At 36.8% G+C, this 22244-nt stretch overlaps 1 protein-coding gene across 4 annotated transcripts in view; it reads right to left on the bottom strand.

Moving 5' to 3' along the window:
- The window catches only part of MTX2 (metaxin 2), a 70876-nt gene that overhangs the window by 38871 nt on the left and 9761 nt on the right, over positions 1-22244 (bottom strand). For 2 of the 4 annotated variants that reach the window (XM_047722264.1, XM_047722263.1), the window contains exons 3-5: positions 19380-19411; positions 3761-3808; positions 2507-2553 (exon numbers count right to left, since the gene is read on the bottom strand). In XM_047722264.1, coding sequence (XP_047578220.1) covers positions 2507-2553; positions 3761-3808; positions 19380-19411 — 127 coding nt within the window. Of the gene's footprint in view, positions 1-2506; positions 2554-3760; positions 3809-19284; positions 19341-19379; positions 19412-22244 lie in introns of those variants that run through there. The other 2 variants (XM_047722262.1, XM_047722261.1) reach the window with 2 other exon arrangements.

The following is a 22244-nucleotide window of genomic DNA, read 5'->3' as shown; positions in this document are numbered from 1 at the left end:
AACCATTCTATTCCTTCTCAAAATACCTTTTAATTGGTGAAAATGACTTCAATAATTTTTCACAAGGGATCCCCAAACAGCTTCAGCAAGGAGATCCATAAACCCCCTGAAACCATATGCAGAAAAGCTAAGGTATGTGTCTATCTCATGTGTGCACACTGGAATGTTTTCTGGAGAAATGGTCTATAGTTTTCATGAGGTCCTGAAAAAGTTATCCCAAAAATGGCAATTTAAAAAGGGTTAAGAATTAGTGCTTCAATGAACATATTCACTGTGCTATGAAGTTATTTTTTTCAAAGATAAACATTGAAAAATACTATTTTATACATAGCAAATAATTTGCTTGTGCGTTCAGTTATCAGGCGAAATTGCTTTTACCACACTTATGAATCTTTCACTCAACAAACATTTACCTAGTACACCTGATATGCTACGCAGTTTGTTATTAGTATCTGAAAGCTAAATTTAAATTCACCCTCACCAAAAAAAGAAAAAAGATTAATAGCAGTATAAAGTCCACATTTATTACATAAAATCAACTGAGAATTTCTGCTTCTCAAAAGTTAATGTTAAGAAAAAAAATACACAAGTTGTAATAGTCGTATCTAAAGATAAAATAAGGGGGGGGGGGTGCCTGGGTGGCTCAGCTGGTTAAGCATCTGCCTTCAGATCAGGTCATGATCTTAGGGTCCTAGGATAGATCAAATCCCCTGTCAGGCTCTCTGCTCAGTGAGAGTCTGCTTCTCCCTCTCCCTCTGTGCTCTCTCTCTCTCACTCCCTTATAAATAAATAAATAAAATCTTTTAAAAAATGAAGATAAAACAAGGGTAAATAAAAAAAAATATATGTAATTTACATTTTTGGTAAAAAGATTTAAAATAAATCCTAAAGACGGGATGCCTGGGTGGCTCAGTCAGTTAAGCCACTATCTTCGGCTTTCAGGTCACGATCCCAGGGTCCTGGGATCAAGTCCCACATCCAGCTCTTTGCTCACTGGGGAGCCTGCTTCTCTCTCTGCCTCTGCCTGCTTGTGCTCTCTCTCTGACAAATAAATAAGTAAATAAAATCTTTAAAATAAATCCAAAAGAAAGAAAGATATTCATATGAATAAATTATTATCCAAACACATTTCTTCTTTCCATCTTTTCCTTCTTTCCCTGCCTTAATGAAAGCAAAAATATACTAAGTGACATGCTATCAGACATAGTAACCAAATGCAGAGAATATCAAGTTGAATAAAAAATGTGAGATGACCAAGTGCTTACTATAATGCCTAGAACACAGCAAAAACTCACAGGCTTTTCTCTTGCCTTTCTTTCTGTCCTCCAGAAGCTCATCATCCCATCTCCAAAAATGCCACATGTCTTAGTTTCTCTTTTAAGTTATATTTTAGTGCTGCACAATAAAATCCTCTTTGTGATTCAAACTATGTAAGCTAACTAAGTAAGTAACAGCTACATATGCAAATGTTTGAATAACTTTAATTCTATAATCTCCATAGGCATTTCTCTCCCTTTTTCTTTAGTAAATTGTGGTGTATTCATATAGTGGGATAACACTCATTAATAAAAATGAGTAAATCAGAGGTATATCTATCAATATGGACAAATATAAAAAACAAAGTCAAGTACCAAAAAACAATCAAACAACATATACAATTTGTTAAATTTACACGAATTAAAAAAGCAATCTATAATACTAGTTATTTTTGTTCTTTTTTTTTTGTATGTGTTAGTTATCTGTAGTCCCATCATATAAGCAAATTCAGGATAATGAAAGAGAAAAAAGAGGGAAATAGAATCAGTTAAGGTTACAGAGAGCCCTGTAAGCAGTATCTGTAAGGGCTTGGTTTATTTTTTTTTTAAGTTTTTAATTCAATTCCAGTTAGTTAATATACAGTATTTTTTAGTTTTTAAAGCAAATAATCCCCAAGTATTCTATTCTTCCTGTGGTGCAGTTTAAAGTTTACAGGACCACTAACTGTTCTTTGGATTACACAACTGTGATATACAATATGAAGAGCTATTGCATTCAATAAGTGGTTTGGGAATAAGAGACGCTAATGTAATCAATAAATATATAAGAAACAGCTAGAGAAGATAATGTCTGCTTTAAGATTAACAAATGGATTAGACTAGAATGAGCACAGTGAGAGAATGATGCTTAAAAATATGTGGTAAATAAATCTTTACAAATAATAACTGTGTCCATAAATGAACGTATCACCACAAATAATCAATACCATCATATCTAGCCAAAAGCTAAACTATTAAGAGAATAACCTAGCATATTAACTGATTTTAAAAAAAGAATGAAGACTTTTATTTTATATACTGACAATAACTGAAAATATTACATAATAAAATCATACTTCACAGAAAAGATGTTATATTGATAATGGTAAATCACACAGAAAGATCATAAGTATATAACATCGCAGACTGCCCAGAGAGAAAAAAATAGTTGTAACTCAAAGTGAAAATTATTACATTATTTGCATATTTACCTGCACAGCAAGAGAAGCTGCATTGTCAGAAAGCAAAATTTGCTCCCCTGTGGAAATACAATGAAAAGTCTGAGTCAAAAGTGAGATTGCTAAACAAGCAAAATATACTTGTAAATATTTTTATTTTAAAACACTATTCCTATTTTTAAAAATAAAAGGTACAGATTTTTACCACAGGAACTATGAAGTTCTATATCAATACAATTGGGTAATCAGAATTTTTGATTAAATTATCACAATGCGTACATAACAAAGACTATTTCCTCTAAAACTATTTGATCATTTTTTTATTTTATCAACAATATTTAATTAAAATCACTCACTTAAAAACAAATTCATTTTTCAACTTTTCAAGAAATACTATTCCTCTTCTTTTCATTAAAATTAAGTAAAATGGTATGTGCTCAAACCCCTCTAGTTAAAAGCATTCAAAATCATATAAAACCAGCTTGCAGTTAATATTGCACAGTGTGTCTAGGTCTGTCACACAAAAGAAAGATGACAAGTTTGCTGCAATAAAAATTCCATGCTTAGAAGACTAGGGCTGCTGCCTATTAGTCTTCATTACTTTGCAGTCTTCTGACAACTGCAGCAGGCTGCTGAGCCCCAAATGGGGTCCATAATGTGATCTGATGATATATGAAGAGCTGCTAGAGGGAGCCTGAACCATCCTAGCCTATACATTTTAACAGTTCCTTTTCACTGAGAGCCCACTTTACCACAGGACTTCAAAAATCTGCTGTGTCAGCTACTGGTGCAGTAAATCTGCCAACTGCTACTGCAGCCACATCATTTTACACTGCCTACAGCAGCCAATATAATGAGTCAATAATAAACTAAGGACCTTATAGGCCATGAAGAGTTGGTTTACACTGGCAGATTCAAGTTTAGGCAAAATCTCCTAGACAAATTGCACAAGAAAATCCCTTCTTTATGTTCTCTCAGAAGTAAATGATGTTGAGGGGTTGCGGATTTTCTGGTAACAATATTTTTGTTTTTTAAAAGATTTTATTTATATATTTGCAACAGAGAGCACAAGGCAGGGGTGGGGGCACAGAGGGAGAGGGAGAAGCAAGCAAACTCGCTACTAAGCAAGGGAGCCTAATGCAGGGCTCCATCCAGGACCCTGAGATCCATGACCTGAGCTGAAGGCAGATGCTTAATGGACTGAGCCACCCAAGCACCCCTAGATATATTTTTATATGAGCCATTTTTTTTTATATGAGCTGTTTTTAATTGTGAACAAGTACCTACCTTTCAGTTGCTGATACAAGGTAGCATTTTCAGGCCAAGGCTCTGCAGCTGTGGAAACAAGGCAGTGATAATTAGTACATAAAGCAAAAACGTATCAATAACCCAATTAATAAGCACAAAGATTTGCCTAGAGAATTTAATTAAAGTCAACTGCCAAGGTTACTTTAAATATAGCAACCAATCACACTACTTCAGGTTGTATGGTATATGGTATAAGTAGGTTAGATAACTTCTTTTAAATGCATGTTTGGTTTATCATTTGGTAGGGAGTTGTGCTGCTGTTGTAATTTCAACAGAGAAGAGGTGGAAGACATCCTGTCCAATCAAAAGTGAAAATTTAAAAACTAAAACAGCCTATATGCTACTATTCCTTATCGTCCAAACACAGACACTCCAAAATGTTACTTATAAGATACTTAATTTGGGGGTGCCTGGCTGGTTCAGTCAGGAGAGCATGTGACTCCTGATCTCAGGGTTGTGAGTCCAAGCCCCACTTTGGTGCAGAGATTACTTAAATAAATAAATCAATCTTTTAAAAAATGAGATACTGAATTTGATTCACTATCAAAAAAAAGTGAAACAGTATTTTACTATAAACTTTAACGAAGTAAACTTTCAAATAAGTAACACTATATGAAAGAATCAAATATATCTCTTTCAGGCTATGCCTCTTTCTTTATAAGCTGGTAGTATTTAAACATACAGGAGAACCATGTTATATTATAGAACATTCCGTTACCTTGAACCCACCACCACCACTCCACAAAAACAAAGTCAAAGAGAACGATGAAGCAGTAAGTACCTACAATGTGAAATAAAGCTAGTAAAACTAATTTTAGGCCTGAAGCCAGGCTTAACCATAACATTTAACCTCTCGTTGAGATGCACTGAACAGTCCAGGGAGTGCGGGGGAGGACCCCTTTAATTTGCTTTAACTCGTACTTCAGAATGAAAAGGAACAAAATCATATTATTGTAAATTATAAATGCTACTTTTCATTTGGTTTGGGCTACACAAAATTAGACTCATATTTAGGGATACCACGAAAACCTCGAGCAAATAATGCACCATACATAGTTTTGTACGCTATTGCTCATAATATTATACATATAAACAAAAACTACCGAGTTTCAACTCATATACCAAAAAGGCAATAAAACTAAATATTTATTATATGATACTGTAAACTTTTAACAAAGCAGAATTTTACTAAGAACCCAGTTAACCTGTGTAATATAGTTTTTTAAGATAAAAGTCAAGGAAACAAAAACAAGCTGCCATCAGCAAATTACTAAAAAATAACCTTTTGGGCTAAACTGTATGGTCAGCACACCTATAACGTTTACATCTATATGAGAAACAATACAATGAGTTTCATTTGTTGTAAAATCCTACATCATTGAAGATTCAATTAATTTTTAAAAGATTCAATTATATGCATCTAAATCTAATTAAAGCAATAAAGCATAAGAATAAAATTAACAAAAATTTCAAAGATACTGAAACTAAGTTTCTTGAGGGCACAGATGTGTCCCATCTATGTATGCTACCCTGTAGCATGTTTTGCATATGTTAATTGTGTGTAGAAAGAAAGACGGGGGTAATTGATTAAACCTACCATTCTGTTCCCTAAATATTCTGGCTAATCTAAGTTTTACTGAACCTAGTATTATTAACTTTGTTAAAGCAATGAGATGTTCTAATTAAATATTGTAGTAATTTTAACTTCGGTTAGCTAGGTTTTGTATGTGATAGACATGGATTACAAGTTTTCAAAACAGTGAATAACATACACTTAGCATTAAGCATCTGCTCAATATAATTTAAGTATTCTGATTAATCAGAAGCTACTTTACTACTCAGCAATATCGCAGTTCCATATGAGCAGCGATTTATGTGTTCCATGAAAAAGTTAGTTTATTATCACCACCATGGATTCTCCAGACCCATTACAACGACATATGTGAAAACAAAGAAACCTTGAGACCTACTACCTAATCACAAAAAGAGAAGTTGCCTACAAATACTAAAATTTCTGTTATTAATAGAATCTAAAGATGGAAACTAGGTGGGAGGGGGCTGTTTTCCTTGATCCAGAATACAAAATATATTCAACTCAGAAATTACTGTCAAAAATAAATTCTCGAGAAGTAACTCTGCCAAAACATCTGAGGTTATCTTCACAAATAGAACCTATTATTTAAAAAGAGAAGGAACTGGATTGATACAACTATGTATGTATATACAAATATATATAGAGATATGGATATCTCTATATATATATCAGTTTAGCAGCATGGCATGCCAGTGTATCCATGGACCAGGAGGCAAGAAATGGTAGAGTATGCAAAGAATGATCAACTACCTATCTCACCCATGAGCAACTCAAAGTATACAAACATCACTGATTTAAGTGCATCCCCTACATGAACCAGCTCAAATAATTACATTTTAAATATGACATGGGAGAAGAAATAGCTAGAGTGTTATTCAATAGAGTGCCAAAAGTGAAAATCCTAAGTTGTGTGGCATGGCAATGGATCTACAAACCAACCATGCAAGTATCCTTCTAGGAAATGAACTCTATTAACTGCCTTCATAAGTAAATCCATGAATCATGAACACTATTATCCACACATGACAAAGAACATTTCTATTTCTATTTCTTGGTTTGGATAATATTAACTGAAGTTTTCTTTACTGAGAACACTATTACGGGAAAGACAAAGTCCAAAAATGCAACTGCTTCCCTATTCCTCTTTCCCAAGGTTAGGCAAGTCAATACCCACCCCTTGCTCCTGCCATGTGAAAAAGAGAGGGAGACTAAGAACTTACAGTGTTAACAACAGACCTTAAAAATCTGTAGCATTTCAAAAGAAACATCTTAAACAATAATAAAACATTTTTTATCCCTTGCTAGTTTTACTTCCATTGACCTAAAATGTTTTAGACCATAAACTAATTCAATAGTGAATAAAATTTCAGGACTCACCTATGCTATTTTCAATTTCTACCACCAAAAACACTCACAGTATGAAGTGCCTTTTTAAACTTGCCTTTGGGAAAGACTGGCCTTGGAATACATATAGAAGGTGAAACTCAAATTTTCTGTAAAGAAAGTTTGGTAGGATTGGGGACCAAGACAGACCACTGTGCAATGTTGTCAAGGTGCAAGATACTGGTATTATTAGCACATCAAAAGTAAATTTTAGGGGCACCTGGGTGGCTCAGTGGGTTAAAGCCTCTGCCTTTGGCTCAGGTCATGATCCCAGGGTCCTGGGATCAAGCCCCACATCGGGCTCTCTGCTCAGTGGGGAGCCTGCTTCCTCCTCTCTCTCTCTGCCTGCCTCTCTGCCTACTTGTGATCTGTCTAATAAATAAATAAAAATCTTAAAAAAAAAGAAAAAGTAAATTTTATGCTTCCCACACATCAACAGTTGGCGTGGCTCTTGTAGTAAAGATCAGATTCCTTGGGGCGCCCGGGTGGCTCAGTGGGTTAAATCCTCTGCCTTCGGCTCAGGTCATGATTCCACGGTCCTGGGATCGAGACCCACGTCAGGTTCTCTGCTCAGCGGGGAGCCTGCTTCCTTCTCTCTCTGCCTGCCTCTCTGCCTACTTGTCATCTCTGTCTGTCAAATAAATAAATAAAATCTTCAAAAAAAAAAGATCAGATTCCTCAACTTGGCCTCATACCTCTCCCTCTCTACCTCTCTGGCCTTCTGGCTTCATCATAACTCCACTCCGCCTATTTCTACACTCCAGTCACACTAGCCTTCAGTCAGTTTCTGGATGCACCATGTTCCTTCCTGCCCCAAAGATTCATTTGTGCTGTATCCTCTGACCTAGAGCTATCTCCCACCCCTGCAGTGTCTCAGCTCAAACATGCTGAGATGTTGGGCCAGATCCCTGGACATGCTACATGAGCAACTGCACAGGGCCAGTGCTTAGAAGGGCTCCACACTCAGTTTCACGTTCTGCCATTAGTCTTGGAATTCTTTAGAACAAGGGGCCTCGTGTCATCATTCTGCACTGGACCCTACACATTCTGTAGCCAGTCCTGTCCTCAGGGAAGCTTTATTGACCCTCCCTGAATAGTTCACTTTCTTCACAAGCTTGACAGCATGCACTGTCCTTTGTACCACTTATCACAGACAACAGTTTTACACCAATTTGAGGACTAGCTGATTGTTTATCTCCCCTAAAGAACATAAACACCATGAATCCAGTGATCAGTTATGATCTTTGCTTACCATTTCTTCCCCAGAATTAGTACCTAATCAGTAAATGTTGACTGAATAAATGTTTTTATTATTACCTCTATTAGTACCGTTATTACTCTGTACTGTTTAGGCTTAGAATGCAGTAGAGAAGATAAGGAAATTATACAGCACGGTCAAAAAAGGGAAACTTGACCAGGAAAACTTAAACACTACAACCAATAACACAAATATAAAAATATCAAACAGCTGCCTACATAGTTGGCAGAATCTAATTCCATAAATGTACGCCTTCACTGACCCTAAACCTAGAAATGTGTTTCTTTGCTTCCTACCAAATGTACAGTTCCCACTTGATATTACTGTTGCAGCCTTCCTAAGACTAACCCCAGGCCTTGACTTATCTGACATGTCATCTCAGTACTCCCCTTTCCACAGCCTACAATTCTAACCCAGGCACCATCACTTTTTAAAATCTAACATCCCCATCAGTAAAACATTTGGGCATTCAGGCCCTGATAGATTTAGATATCATATGGTCAGTACTTCTAAGCTAACAAATCATGCACATTATAAAGCATACATTAAAAAAGAAAACAGGTTAGGGGTGGCTGGGTGGCTCAGTAGGCTGAGCCTCTGCCTTCAGCTCAGGTCATGATCTCAGGGTCCTGGGATTGAGCCCTGCATTGGGTTCTCTGCTTGGCGGGGAGCCTGCTTCCCCCCTCTCTCTGCCTACCTCTCTGCCTACCTGTGATATCTCTCTGTCAAATAAATAAATAAAATCTTTTTTTAAAAAAGTTAAAAAATAAATTGAAGTCCAAGGTCTAGGACTTTCTTCTTGTACTTCAAAGGATTGTCTTATATAACACAGGGGATACACACCCCACTCCACTTTGAAAAACACTGCTCTAATTAAATAACTACTTATCTGACATTTTAGCAGGGAACCCAGCCATTCACACACCCTTTAACAAAGATGAGTCCTCCTCTATTCTAGTGAAATCATCTTTTTTGACGATGAAAAAAGGTTGGAAAGAACACACACAAATTAATGGGGGGGGGGATACAACGAGACCCTCCTATCCTACCTAAAATTTCCCCTACATACTTCATACTTTCTCACCTTTGTGACTTTGCTGAACTTCTTCCCGTCTGTCCAGAATACTCCAGGCACCACCACATACCCAAATCCTATACCTTTTTCAACACCAAGGTTAAATGCCACCTACATCAAGAAGGCTTTTGAACTGAACAAATCTAATTTCTTTTTTTATCTATACTGTCCATAGCAGTTTGTACTTGTCTTATATCATATATTACTTTCTACTCTATTCTATTATTATGTCAATATCTTATCTCTCGTTCTAAACAATAAGTCCTTAGAATGTGAAAAATCCTATGGTCCTGAGATTATTTATTAAAGACTTGGCTTCCCAACTGCTCCAAAATGAATGTCGCATTTACAGTAATATATGCTAAAATATGAAATACAAATTAAGTTAGATTTAATTTTTTAAGTATCATTTAAAGCTAATATCTTTATTTCAAGAGTTTCAAAGTAAAACAACCCACCTTTCAGAAACTCTTTCATAATAAGAAACTACTACACCATATTCATAACACAACCATAACTTACTCTAAGGTACTTAGTGACACACATTAATCCATTATCTCAAATTAGAATGGCTTCTCATTCCTTAGCAAAAGACCCATGAAACTTTTTATTATTTTTATTTAAAAAAATTCCTGGGATGCCTGGGTGGCTCAGTTGGTTAAGCAGCTGCCTTCAGCTCAGGTCATGATCCTAGCGTCCTGGGATCGAGTCCCACATCGGGCTCCTTGCTCGGCGGGGAGCCTGCTTCTCCCTCTGCCTCTGCCTGCCATTCTGTCTGCCTGTGCTCGCTCTCTCTCCCTCTCTCTCTGACAAATAAATAAAATCTAAAAAAAAAAAAAAATTCCTATTTTATAGATATAAATAAAAGAACATCTAGAAATAAAGCTCAGAGCACCTCATAGCTAAGTTTCTATCTGACAAACTCTGTTGTCTTACCTACTTAGCCACCTACTTAGCCTTTTACAAAACTATTTTCCAATTCTGCAAAGGCAAAATTGCCATGGTTATTTTACATTTAGTGTCTTTTTACCAGAAGCAAAGGAGATGCCTCCTAAATTTTCAGTCTTCAGTGGAACAGGAGTTTTTTCATCCAAATGAGTATTTTTAAATTTTCAAAGACATTTTTCTCCACTCCTCTTTAAGCTGGAGAAGAACAAAGCTAAAAAAGAGGGGGGGGGGGGGTGCCTGGGTGGCTCATTTGGTTAAGTGTCTGACTCTTGGCTTGGGCTCAGATCATGATCTCATGGATCATGAGATGGAGCCCCATGTGGGGCTCTGCATTCAACAGGGAGTCTGCCTGAAGGTTCTCTCCCCCATCCTTCCCTGTACTGATGTGTGTACACACACACACTCTCTCTCTCTCTCTCTCAAATAAATGGGTAAATTTTTTTAAAAAATAAAATAAATAAAATTTAAAAAATTAAAATTAAAATTTTTTTAATTAAAAATTTGACTTTTGAAAGCTGTAAGACAAAATAAATGAAAGCATAAATAAATAAATTAGTGTTGGAAATGCACACAGGGTAAAATATTACCCACAGCCCCCCAAAATGCATATTTGCTTCTCATTTAATTATCTTTAAGGTACCCACTATTTTTAAGTTTTACTAACCAATACAATATAACAACAACAAAAAAATCTACTAGTCCATTATAACTTATAGAGAAATAACTACTGGCCCATAAATTCACATATATATAGGCCTATGCCTCTACACATGCTAAACATGCTACATTTTACCTGCAATATTCTTTCAAGTATCAAATTCGGTCATTGGAGGGGCAGATAATCTATCTATGCCATTCAATACAGAGTATTCTATAGTATGAAAGTGCTATGACCTAATAAACAAGTCTAATTCCAAAGTCTATTTCTTGATGATCTAATCTAAGAGGACAAGAGAAGGGCCATGGAAAGAAGTGCCCTCTGTTGTTGTTTTTTAAGTTCTGCATTCTTAATGCACAACATGACTCTTCTGGCATATGAATGTAGGTGAAGACATAATTTGTAGAATAATAGGCACTAATATTACATGCTGCTTCAGTACTGTCATATTTCCAATCCATCAAATTGATTAATGCTATAATAACTCTACACAACCCTATCATTTGTGCACTAATGAAGTCAGAGCCAGTGTATCCTTAGGCAACTACATTCCAAAAGCTCATAGATGTCATCTCTTCAGTTTCCTAAGACTATTTAGACAGTGTTATACAAATGGAGTAAGAAGCATGTATAACCTAACCCCAAATTTGGATGGCTTTCTGCCAAAGGTATAAATGCAATACTACTGAGATAACAAAATATTCCAAAAGCATTTGGCAGCTCACAAACACGAGCAAGTTACTGCAAAACACAAAGAGAAAAGAAGGAAATAAGTGTACTAGTTTGACATAATTACTATGCTGATGATCTCCATGACATCAACACAGACACCTATCAAGTTTTAGGGAGTTATGATATAAAGCTTTCATTTAAAATGGATTTCTAGGGGCGCCTGGGTGGCTCAGTGGGTTAAGCCTCTGCCTTCAGCTCAGGTCATGATCTCAGGGTCCTGGGATCTAGTCCCATATCAGGCTATCTACTCAGCAGGGAGCCTGCTTCCCCCTCTCTCTCTGCCTGCCTCTCTGCCTACTTGTGATCTCTCTCTCTCTCTGTCAAATAAATAAATAAAATCTTAAAGAAAAGAAAAAATTAAAAAAAAAAAAAAAAGAAAAAAAATAAATAAATAAAATGGATTTCTAAGATGTCTAGACTTTCAGTATGATGGCATGGGACTTTATCAAAACTAGAATTTTAAGAACTATGTGCTAGATTTAAAGCAATTCAATCTGCAGACTATAGTACAATTCAAAGATAACACTGTATCCAAGAAAATACAGACCAAGAAAGTATTAAATAGCAATGTCCCCTGAGTTACTGTTTCATAGGGGATGTTTAAAGATATTACACAGAATGTATAAGCAGGAAGTGACTCTTCCCACAAACAGAGTTTAAAGATTTTTTTTTTAATTTATTTGACAGACAGATTACAAGTAGGCAGAGAGGCAGGCAGAGAGAGACAGGAGGACGAGGCAGGCTCCCTGCTGAGCAGAGAGCCCAATGCGGGACTCGATCCCAGGACCCTGAGATTATGACCTGAGCCGAAGGCAGAGGCTTTAACCACTGAGCCACCCAGGCGCCCCAAACAGAGTTTAAAACCATTCTCCCATCACCTCAATAGTCTGATATCAATGTTCATGTCAGAAAATGGCTCACGTTGGAGAACTGAAGTGTAATGTCATGGTGACACTTCCATAAACTTAAAAACAATGGCAGGTAAGCTTTCTGTAAGTGGTGATAAGACTACTGTCTTAGTTCATTTGGGCTGTAATAATAAAATACACAGACTGGGTGGCTTACAAACAACAGAAATTTCTTTCTCACAGTTCTGGAGGCTGGAAGTCTGAGATCAGGATGCCAGCATGGTCAGGCTCTGGTGAAGGCCCTCTTGTGAGTCTCTGACTTCTGACTTCAGTTCTCACATGGTGGAAGGGGCTAAGGAACACTCTGGGATCCCTTTTATAGGGGCAATTAAAATGACCCCAAGTGAGAGTACATGAATGCATGATAGAGTAGAATGACTATGCAAGGCAAATGAGTTCTAATAACCTGCCACTCAGAAAGCGGAAGATAGAAAGCAAACAAATTGAAAATTCAAGAAAACTAGCAGAGGGCAGAACGTTCCCCCTCACAACGTTAGGCCCTGAATGAAACTAGAAAATAATGAGAATCTATCTCCTTCTGGTCAAACACTACCTAAACTTCTATCTAGGTAGACAATGATAATGGTGATGACAGTGATAACAGCTGAGATTCCCCAAGACTCATAAATCTTATATCCAGAATACAGAAAAAACTATTACAACTCAATAATTAAAGACAAATAACACAATTTTTAATAAGCATAGGATTTGAACAGACTTTTCTCCAAAGGAGATCTATGAATAACCAACAAGCACATGAAAACATACTCAATATCACTAGTCATTAGTCAATGTAAGTCTAATATCATTAGTCAAATGTAAGTCAAAATTACAATAATGAGATACTACTTCATACCCACAGAATGGCTATCATCAACAAGACAGAAAATAAAAAGTGTTTAAAAGATGTAGAGAATTTGGAACTCACACACTGCTGGGAGGAATATAAAAAGTCTGGCAGTTTCTCAAAATGTTAAACACAGAATTACCATATGACTAAGCAATTCTACTAGGTATTCACGCAGGAGTACAGTATGAAAAAAACATATATCTATGGGAAGACTTGTACATGAATGTTCATACCAGCATTTTTAACAATAGTCAAGAAGTGGAAACAACCCAAATGACCAACTATTGATGAATGAATGAACAAAATGTGGTATGTCCATACAACAGAATAAAAAGAACCAACTACTGATACATGCTATAACAGGGATGAACTTCAAAAGCATTAAGCTCGGTGAAAGAAGCCAGTCACTAAGGAAAACAAACTATTATTCCATTTATATGGCATATTCAGAATACACAAATCTACAAAGATAGAAAGTAGAGTACCAGTTGTTTCAGGCTGGGAATAGAAGTGACTGTAAGTGACTGGGCAAGGAACTTCTTTTTGGAGTGATGGAAATGTTCTACAATTTGTGGTAATAATCACAACTCTGTAAATATCCTAAAAAATCGCTGAATTATATACTTTAAAAGCATATGTTAACTATACCTCAATAAAGTTGAGGTAAATAGAAAAGTTAAGCTCTCTTACTGTGTTTATTGTGCACTTAAGTGCTTGACATGTTAACTATTTCACAACTTTATGAGGTAGACACTGTTATTATTATGCCTATTTTACAGTAAGAAAATGGAGGCACAAGCATAAGGAATTTGCATAAATCACAGTGTTAGTAAGTATTAGTAAGTAACAAGAGCCAGGATCTGACCCAAGGTAGGCTGGCTTCAGTCAGTGAACACACAGCTGTCACCAGCTAACCTCTTACACATTTAAACCTCTTACACAGGGGCACCTGGGTGGCTCAATGGGTTGAGCCTCTGCCTTCAGCTCAAGTCATGATCCCAGGGTCCTGGGATGGAGCCCTGCATGGGGCTCTCTGCTCAGTGGGGAGCCTGCTTCCCTCCTCTCTCTCTGCCTGCCCCCCCACTTGTGATCTCTGTCTGTCAAATAAACAAATAATATTTTTTTTAAAAATTAAAAAAATAAACCTCTTACACAAATAAACAAATCAATAATAATTATTAGAATTAAAGTAATTATAATCATCCTACAACAGTAGTTCTCAACCCTTAATAAGAATCATCTATGGAGGGCACCTGGGTGGCTCAGTGGGTTAGGCCGCTGCCTTCGGCTCAGGTCAAGATCTCAGGGTCCTGGGATCGAGTCCCACATCGGGCTCTCTGCTCAGCAGGGAGCCTGGTTCCCTCTCTCTCTCTCTCTGTCTGCCTCTCTGCCTACTTGTGATCTGTCCCTGTCAAATAAATAAATAAAATCTTTAAAAAAAAAAAAAGAATCATCTATGGAACTTCATAAAGTTATGTATTTCCATCAAATTCTAAACTCTGAGATTCTGATACTGTAGAGATGAGGACCAAGAATCCAAACACACCACAAGCACTCCCGTAAATCTGAAGCAGATGGTCGGTAAGTACCGCAAAAAAAGACTATCGTTGGGACAAAGAATATACCTGATAGAAGATTTAAGTTCTTTTCACCGCTTTCATTCATTTGCCTCAGAGAATGTGGTAGTGAGGGCCTGTGTGGTTTAATTTATTCAAGAATATTTTTGTCCATCTTATTCTACTTAAATATTTGCACATATGGCTTAAAGCCATGTTGTAAAGCATGTCTTAGTGGCATGTTGCAATTTTATAGTGCTCCAGAGTAAGCCTTTAAGATTAATGAGTGAAGGCCTCACTTTTTTTGGAATCAAAGTGGTTAAATGATAGTCTTCCCATTAGAGGTAATCAATAAGGAAAGTAAAATTAAGTTAGTCATTATGAGGCTTGACATGAGCCATCCTAAACCTATCTATATGAAACTGGAAATCAATTTCAAAATGGCATTCAAGGATCAATTTCATAAAACTAACAAACTTCTGGAGGTTAACTAGGGTCAAGAAAACTAATTCACAGCAACAACAAGCCAATAACTGAGGCTAAAGTAAATACAAGTTAAATTTAAAACCTTACATCCTTTCTTAGTAAGTACACATCATCTTCTCAAATGGTCATGTTTAGACTTTGTCACATTATAAAAATAATCAGCCATTTTTCATTAATTTCCAATAGAAAGCAGGCCAACTATGTGTGATTATGAACAGATATGAACTTGGTAGCCAGGACTCAAAATTTGAATTCTCTTCTAAAAAATGGTAATCTGAAATTCATAAAGAAGAAGCACTGACACCATGTCTGAACTTGTCTCAGAAATGGAGATGAGTATGAGACCAATAGCAGAACTACACAAAAACAGCTGGTTATGATGAAAAGTGCAATTTCTGCCCCCCCCCCCCAAAAATCAGAGAAAGACAAACAACCCCACACAGGTATCAGACCTCAACAATGTTAACAATGTTAATATTCAAGGTATAATAGTTCCCCAAATCTAATCCTAGAAAATGGAAAATAGATGTCTCTCAAACTAAAGAACAATTCTCCCACTACTTTAAATCAAACACAATCACTGTGGTAATAGCACCTATGTTTTTAAATATCTACTATGTGCTTACTACTCTCAGTACTCTCCATATACTCATCTCTCACATCAAGCTAGGTAACCATTCCTTTCCAACCCCTTTCCATTCCTCCTCCCTCACTCCTTTCAGCTAGCTATGAAACAAATGATCTTACAGAGGATTTAATGTGTCATTATACCTTCTAAAATCTTGGCAAAACTGCAAGATTCCCCCAAAACAAAAACAAGCAAACAAACAAACAAACAAAACCCAAGAAAAAAGATACCATAGCCCAACCATCACAGAATCTCTTCATGAATAAGAGTGCAGAGATAGAAAATCCCCAGAGAGGGAAAATACATATTAAATGCATTTAACTAAACAAACATAGGTTTTTTTTTTTAATTTATTTATTTGACAGAGAGAGATCACAAGTAGACGGAGAGGCAGGCAGAGAGAGAGAGAGAGGGAAGCAGGCTCCCTGCTGAGCAGAGAGCCCGATGCGGGACTCGATCCCAAGACCCTGAGATCATGACCCAAGCCGAAGGCAGCGGCTTAACCCACTGAGCCACCCAGGCGCCCGTAACATAGGTTTTTATAAACTACCAAACTACCAAAATATGATGAAAAGACAAATATGAACATAAAACTATCACTGCTGTCTAGGATCTAACTTTGTTGAGTGGGTAAGGGGAAACAGAGCATCGAGAAGGGGTTGGGGAGAGAAGAACAAGTGACTGAGATACATATAACCACTTAGAATAGATAAGTGAGGGCACCTGATTGGCTCAGTCCGTTAAGCATTCAACCCTTGGTTTAAGCTCAGGTCATGATCTCAGGGTTCTGAGATCAAGTCCCGTGACAGGCTCAACGCTCAGAGTTGCTCAGCTCAGAGTCAGCTTGTCTCCCTCTCTCTCCCCCTTCACCCCTCCACTCCCCTTCCCCATGTGCACAGATACATGCTCTCTCTCTCTCTCTCCACTGCTACAATAAATAAAATCTTTTTTAAAAATTGCAGTAACGAATATAGTTAGTGTAGGGAAAAACACAGGTCTTAAAGTCAGACATATCTGAGTTCTCCTCCCAACTCTACAGCTTATTATCGGAGTGATCTTAACCAAGTTGCTTAACCTACTCTTGCTCAATTACTTCACCTGTGAAAAGGGGAAATATTACCTACCTTGTAAGGCTGTTGGAAGAATAAAATTTGATAAATCATGTAAGTGCCTTATACAGTTTCTAGCTTACAGGATATATCAATAATTACTATTAACATTAGTGTCAAACCAAAAGTACATATCCTGTCTGAGGAAGACAAGAAAGAATGCACAAGAAGAGATAAAATCTGAAATGGTCCAAAATATAATCAGAAGTGGGCCAGAGAGAAGGTGAGGGGCAGGAAGAAGAGCTGAGATGTTTACTAAAAATCTAACATCCCAATTCAGTTTGAGAAGGGACAAAACATGCTCAGTAAAAACTTCCTAAATTACCATTTCTATTAAATACACCACTTTATATTGAAATTATCCATTTCAATGGATGTGCCCTACAAAAGAATGTAGTTCATCAAAGGCAAGAATTGTTTTACTCTTCTACAACACCTAGCAGAGGACCTAGCACATATAGGTAATCAACAAATAAATATATTCTGTAGGAAATCAAGTAGGTCTTTCGCTATCTAAAGCCTGAAAGATATATGACCACAAAAAATTGCTGTAACTCTGGAAATAAAACCATCAAAGTAAATTAAGGAATGATAATATCTCAATAATATGTACTAAATTCAACAGTGGAAACTCATAAACTCACTTCCTCTCCAAATTGTTTAATGGTTCCTAACAAGAGGTGCACAGCCCAATCATCTATGGAGTGTTTTAAAAATATACTTTTTTTTTTTCCTCTTAAAGATTTTATTTATTTATTTGACAGAGAGATCATAAGCAGGCAGAGAGGCAGGCAGAGAGAGAGGAGGAAGCAGGCTCCCCACCGAGCAGAGAGCCCGATGCGGGGCTCGATCCCAGGACCCTGAGATCATGACCTGAGCCGAAGGCAGCGGCCCAACCCACTGAGCCACCCAGGCACCCCAAATAAATTTTTTTTTTAAATCTAAAATATATATATACAAAAACATATGTATATAATATATATATATACACTTGTATATATATATATATATATGCTTGTCCTAGAGCTGCCCTCAACCTTCACATGTAACAGGCTTTTGGGGAGAAAAAAAGGTGTGCAAGTGCGTGCATGAGGTTTGAGAAATGCCTTACAATACAGGCTTTTTTTTTTTTTTTTAAGATTTTATTTATTTGACAGAGAGAGATCACAAGTAGAGAGAGAGAGAGGAGGAAGCAGGCTCCCTGCCTAGCAGAGAGCCCGATGCGGGACTCGATCCCATGACCCTGAGATCATGACCTGAGCTAAAGGCAGAGGCTTAACCCACTGAGCCACCCAGGCAGCCCCAGGCATGGTTTGTTTTAGAGAGCTCCACAGATAATATATTGTAATGTGCAGTACACCCTACCACCTTTACACACCATTCTACCTACACCCACTTCTCATCCACCCCATTTTGTTTAGAACCTATGTAAACGGGACTACTCCATTCCCAGATGTAATTAAAACAGACTCAGGTGACCCCTCTGCACCAGTATATTACTACCTTGTCCACTGTGGCATATTACATTCTTAAAAATGGCCACAACAATATAACCTGTCCTACAAGTTCTTCTAGAACCTCACCAACACCCACCTACCCCATCCGCCCATTAAGAGGTGAAGTTAAATCCCCTCCCCTTGAATCTGGGCAGACTTGTAACTCTGTTGTGACCAACAGAATATGGCAGAAGTGATGCTTCAAGACTTCCAAGGCAAGGTCATAAAAGGTAATGTATCTTCTCCTTTGGTAGCTTGAACACATGCCTTTGGAGCACTAAGTAAAATGTCTGACTACGCTGAGGCTCCTAGGCTCCAAGAAGCCCAGGCCACATGGAAAGGCCATATATAAATATTCTAGAAGAGAACCACAGCTGAGTTCTTTGTCAGCAATTCTTAGACGTGCGAGTGAAGATGCTTCCAGATGTTTCCAGCCCTCAATTGTTGGATCCCTAGCCTTAGAGTCTTTTCAGGTGAGGATCCAGACATTGTGAAGTAGAAGCAAGCCATCTCTCCTGTGATCTGTCTGAACTAACCCACAGGATCCATAAACATAATAAAATGGCTGTTATACATCCCTAAGTCACGGTGTGATCTGTATACTACAATAGTAACTGAACAGTTAGAGTTTGGACAGTTACTGTTAGTCACAGATCTTTCATTAAAGACAGAATTAAATATTAAACCATTTGACTAAAGCCTCAGAATTCCATCTAAATTAGCTACCAAACTGACTCCTGACCATGTTATATTTATAAATTCCATCTACTGCTTCAGGCATAGATTTTGACATTTCCACCCTCCCTCTAGAAGGAAATATACCTTCCTGAAATCTCACTCTCCAACTTCCTGACCACATCACGGCTCCCTGACCTCCAGTCCCCAGAATTTGGAACCCAGTGACTATAATGGCTTACCTCCATCAGAAACTCTATTCTGTTGGTAGTTGCTACATTATTCAGGAAATGAGGGGAAAAAAGAATCCAAGAAAAAAAAAAATGATGTAATTATGCTGGCTAAACTCAAAGCTTACTATAATCTTTTTCTAAAAAGCAGACCAGTAAAGCCATTTACCTATGATACAAAGATAATCCAAAACAGTAAATAATGAAATAATTTACACATGCCTTTAAATTGCACTCTATCATTTCTAGAACATTGTCTCCCTTTTGAAATATTTAATATCAAAATTATTTTACCTTCTCCAAATAGCCACAAAATGACAGTATGGAAAATCAGTACAAGTATATATGACAAGAAGAAATCTGTCTGAGAAGAAAATACATCAAGACTAATTCACAAGTGGCTCAGTCAGTTAAGCATCTGCTTTCAGCTCAGGTCATGATCTTGGGGTCCTGGCATCCAGCCCCGGTAGGTCGGGCTTCCTGCTCAGTGGGGAGTCTACTTCTCCCTTTCCCTCTATCCTTTCCCCCACCTGCTTCTGCTTGCTTTCTCTCTCTCTCTCAAGCAAGAAAAAGAATAATTTACAATCTCAAAAAAAAAAAAAAAAGAATTTACAGTTTCAACTAAGAAATAAATATAAATTACCACATAAATAGTTAACATTATATAACCAGTTCTCATCCACTAGCCAAACTAGGATGTTAAACTGATGGACAGTAAAAATTACAATTATGGGGTGCCTCAGTGGCTCAGAGGGTTAAGCCTCTGCCTTCAGTTCAGGTCATGGTCTCAGGGTCCTGGGTCCAAGCCCCATTTTCAGCTCTCTGCTCAGCAGGTAGCCTGCTTCCCCCTTTCTCTCTCTGCCTGCCTCTCTGCCTACTTGTGATCTCTGTCTGTCAAATAAATAAATAAAATCTTAAAAAAAAATTTACAATTATAACAATGTCTAATGAAAAAAAGTAAGTAGCTTTTATTTTTACATTCTCATTAACACATATCTTTTTCAAATTTATCAAATAAAAAAATCAGAAGCTTATCATTCATGATGCCAAAACATTCCCCTATAATGTAAAGACTAATGATCAAAAGAAAAGGAGGTCAACAAAAGGTCAAATCATTAAAGCATCAGCTGCCAATATTAGCTTACAGAAATAAATGCTGGAATAATTAAGCCCCTCTTCCTGTCTAACAAGTGATATAATTTATTTGTATGAAGTTCTAGTCAGTGTTCTAGTTTGTCCAGGTAATAGAATATGACATGGGGCCAAGTCCAAGACAATATCTAAGGATACTTATCCCCTGGAATACATATACCCAACAAACTTTTTTGAAAATCCAAATGTGGATTAAGTCATGAAGAAATTTCTTTGGCTTTTAAGTCTTAAAGACAAAAATATATAATCAGCACAAAAACACAGCTAAGTGTATAAGTACAATGAAATGCTTTTTACGGTTTCTATTTTGCTAACGCAGTTACAGTTAATGGGAATTGCCATGACAAAATGATTGTTTTTATGAAAAGAAACCTCTTTATCACTAACCAATCAAATTTCATTTTTATTACTGATGTAGAAAAGTTCAAAACCATGATTCATTTATAGAGCGTACAAAAATAAGAAGAGTGTTCAAGAATAGAGGGATCATTTACAAAGCAATAAAAAATTAAAACGTGCATTTCTCTTACTGGCAAGGCAAATACTTCTACACATAAATGTCTGTAACTGCATTTGCTGAATATTATAATTTCTGTCTTTGAACAAAAAATGAGAAGCCTGAATTTAATAGCTCATCTCCATTTGGTATCTTCAGTCGATCTGATAACTGCTTATCAAGAAATTTCAAAAACGTTTGAAAAATGTTAAATAAGTTTGATGATATTTTCTTTCAATTTTCACTCAAATATGGAAGGCTTGAGCTAATGTTAATAACTCAACTCAAAAGTCTTCACGGAAATAAGACTAGCAAATCTTTATGGGATACCCATCACCAAATCTTTTACATTAAAAGCTAAAAATCATGTCATTTCAGAGTATGGAGTGTTAATAAAGCATATAATAAAATTAAAACTCGCATTATGATTAACTATGGACTACTTCAAGATCAGAAACTTTCAAATTTTTCTGATTTGAAAGTTTTTTAAAAGGCATCCATATCAGTTTTTTAAAAGACAACAGAACGCTGCCTCTGAGAATTCAGTTTCCAACCTATTCACGAATTTAAGTATGATAAAATAAAATAAGCCACATTGCTCTCAATAAATTGTACTTTGCCTTTACTCTGAAGTAGAACCTATTTTATCTTTGGCTTTGCTTTTCCATCTGCCCCTTCGATATCCCCTTTACATGTGCCAAGTCTTAAGCACAACAGTATGAGACCACCCACATGACAAATATAAATGAAAGAAGATTCTCTGAATGTGATGGCCAGTTCAGTAACTTCTCAATAATTCCTCAGTGCCTTCCTCAATCCTGGAGAATCCTCAGAATACTAAGTAAAACTAACAATATGTCTTTATTTTCAAGAACAAGAATTGAATGCGTTGTATTTTTCTTTTTTCTTTTTTTTTTTAAGATTTTATTTATTTATTTGACAGAGACAGCTCACAAGTTGGCAGAGAGGCAGGCAAGAGAGAAAGAGGGAAGCAGGCTCCCCGCTGAGCAGAGAGCCAGATGCGCGACTCGATCCCAGCAACCTGAGATCATGACCTGAGCCGAAGGTAGAGGTTTAACCCACTGAGCCACCCAGGCGCCCCCTGAATTGTATTTTTTCAATTATCTGCTATAATCATCATCATTAGATAGTCAGGCATGCGGATATAAGAGCTCTATCAGATATAATAGCTCTGTCACTCTCTGCGTTCTCAATAAACCTGTGAGCAA

This window comes from Lutra lutra, chromosome 3, assembly GCF_902655055.1.
Source record: "Lutra lutra chromosome 3, mLutLut1.2, whole genome shotgun sequence".
NCBI classification, from domain to species: domain Eukaryota; kingdom Metazoa; phylum Chordata; class Mammalia; order Carnivora; family Mustelidae; genus Lutra; species Lutra lutra.
The sequence above is the reverse complement of the archived record's forward strand: the minus strand, read 5'-3'. Positions and strand labels throughout refer to the sequence as shown.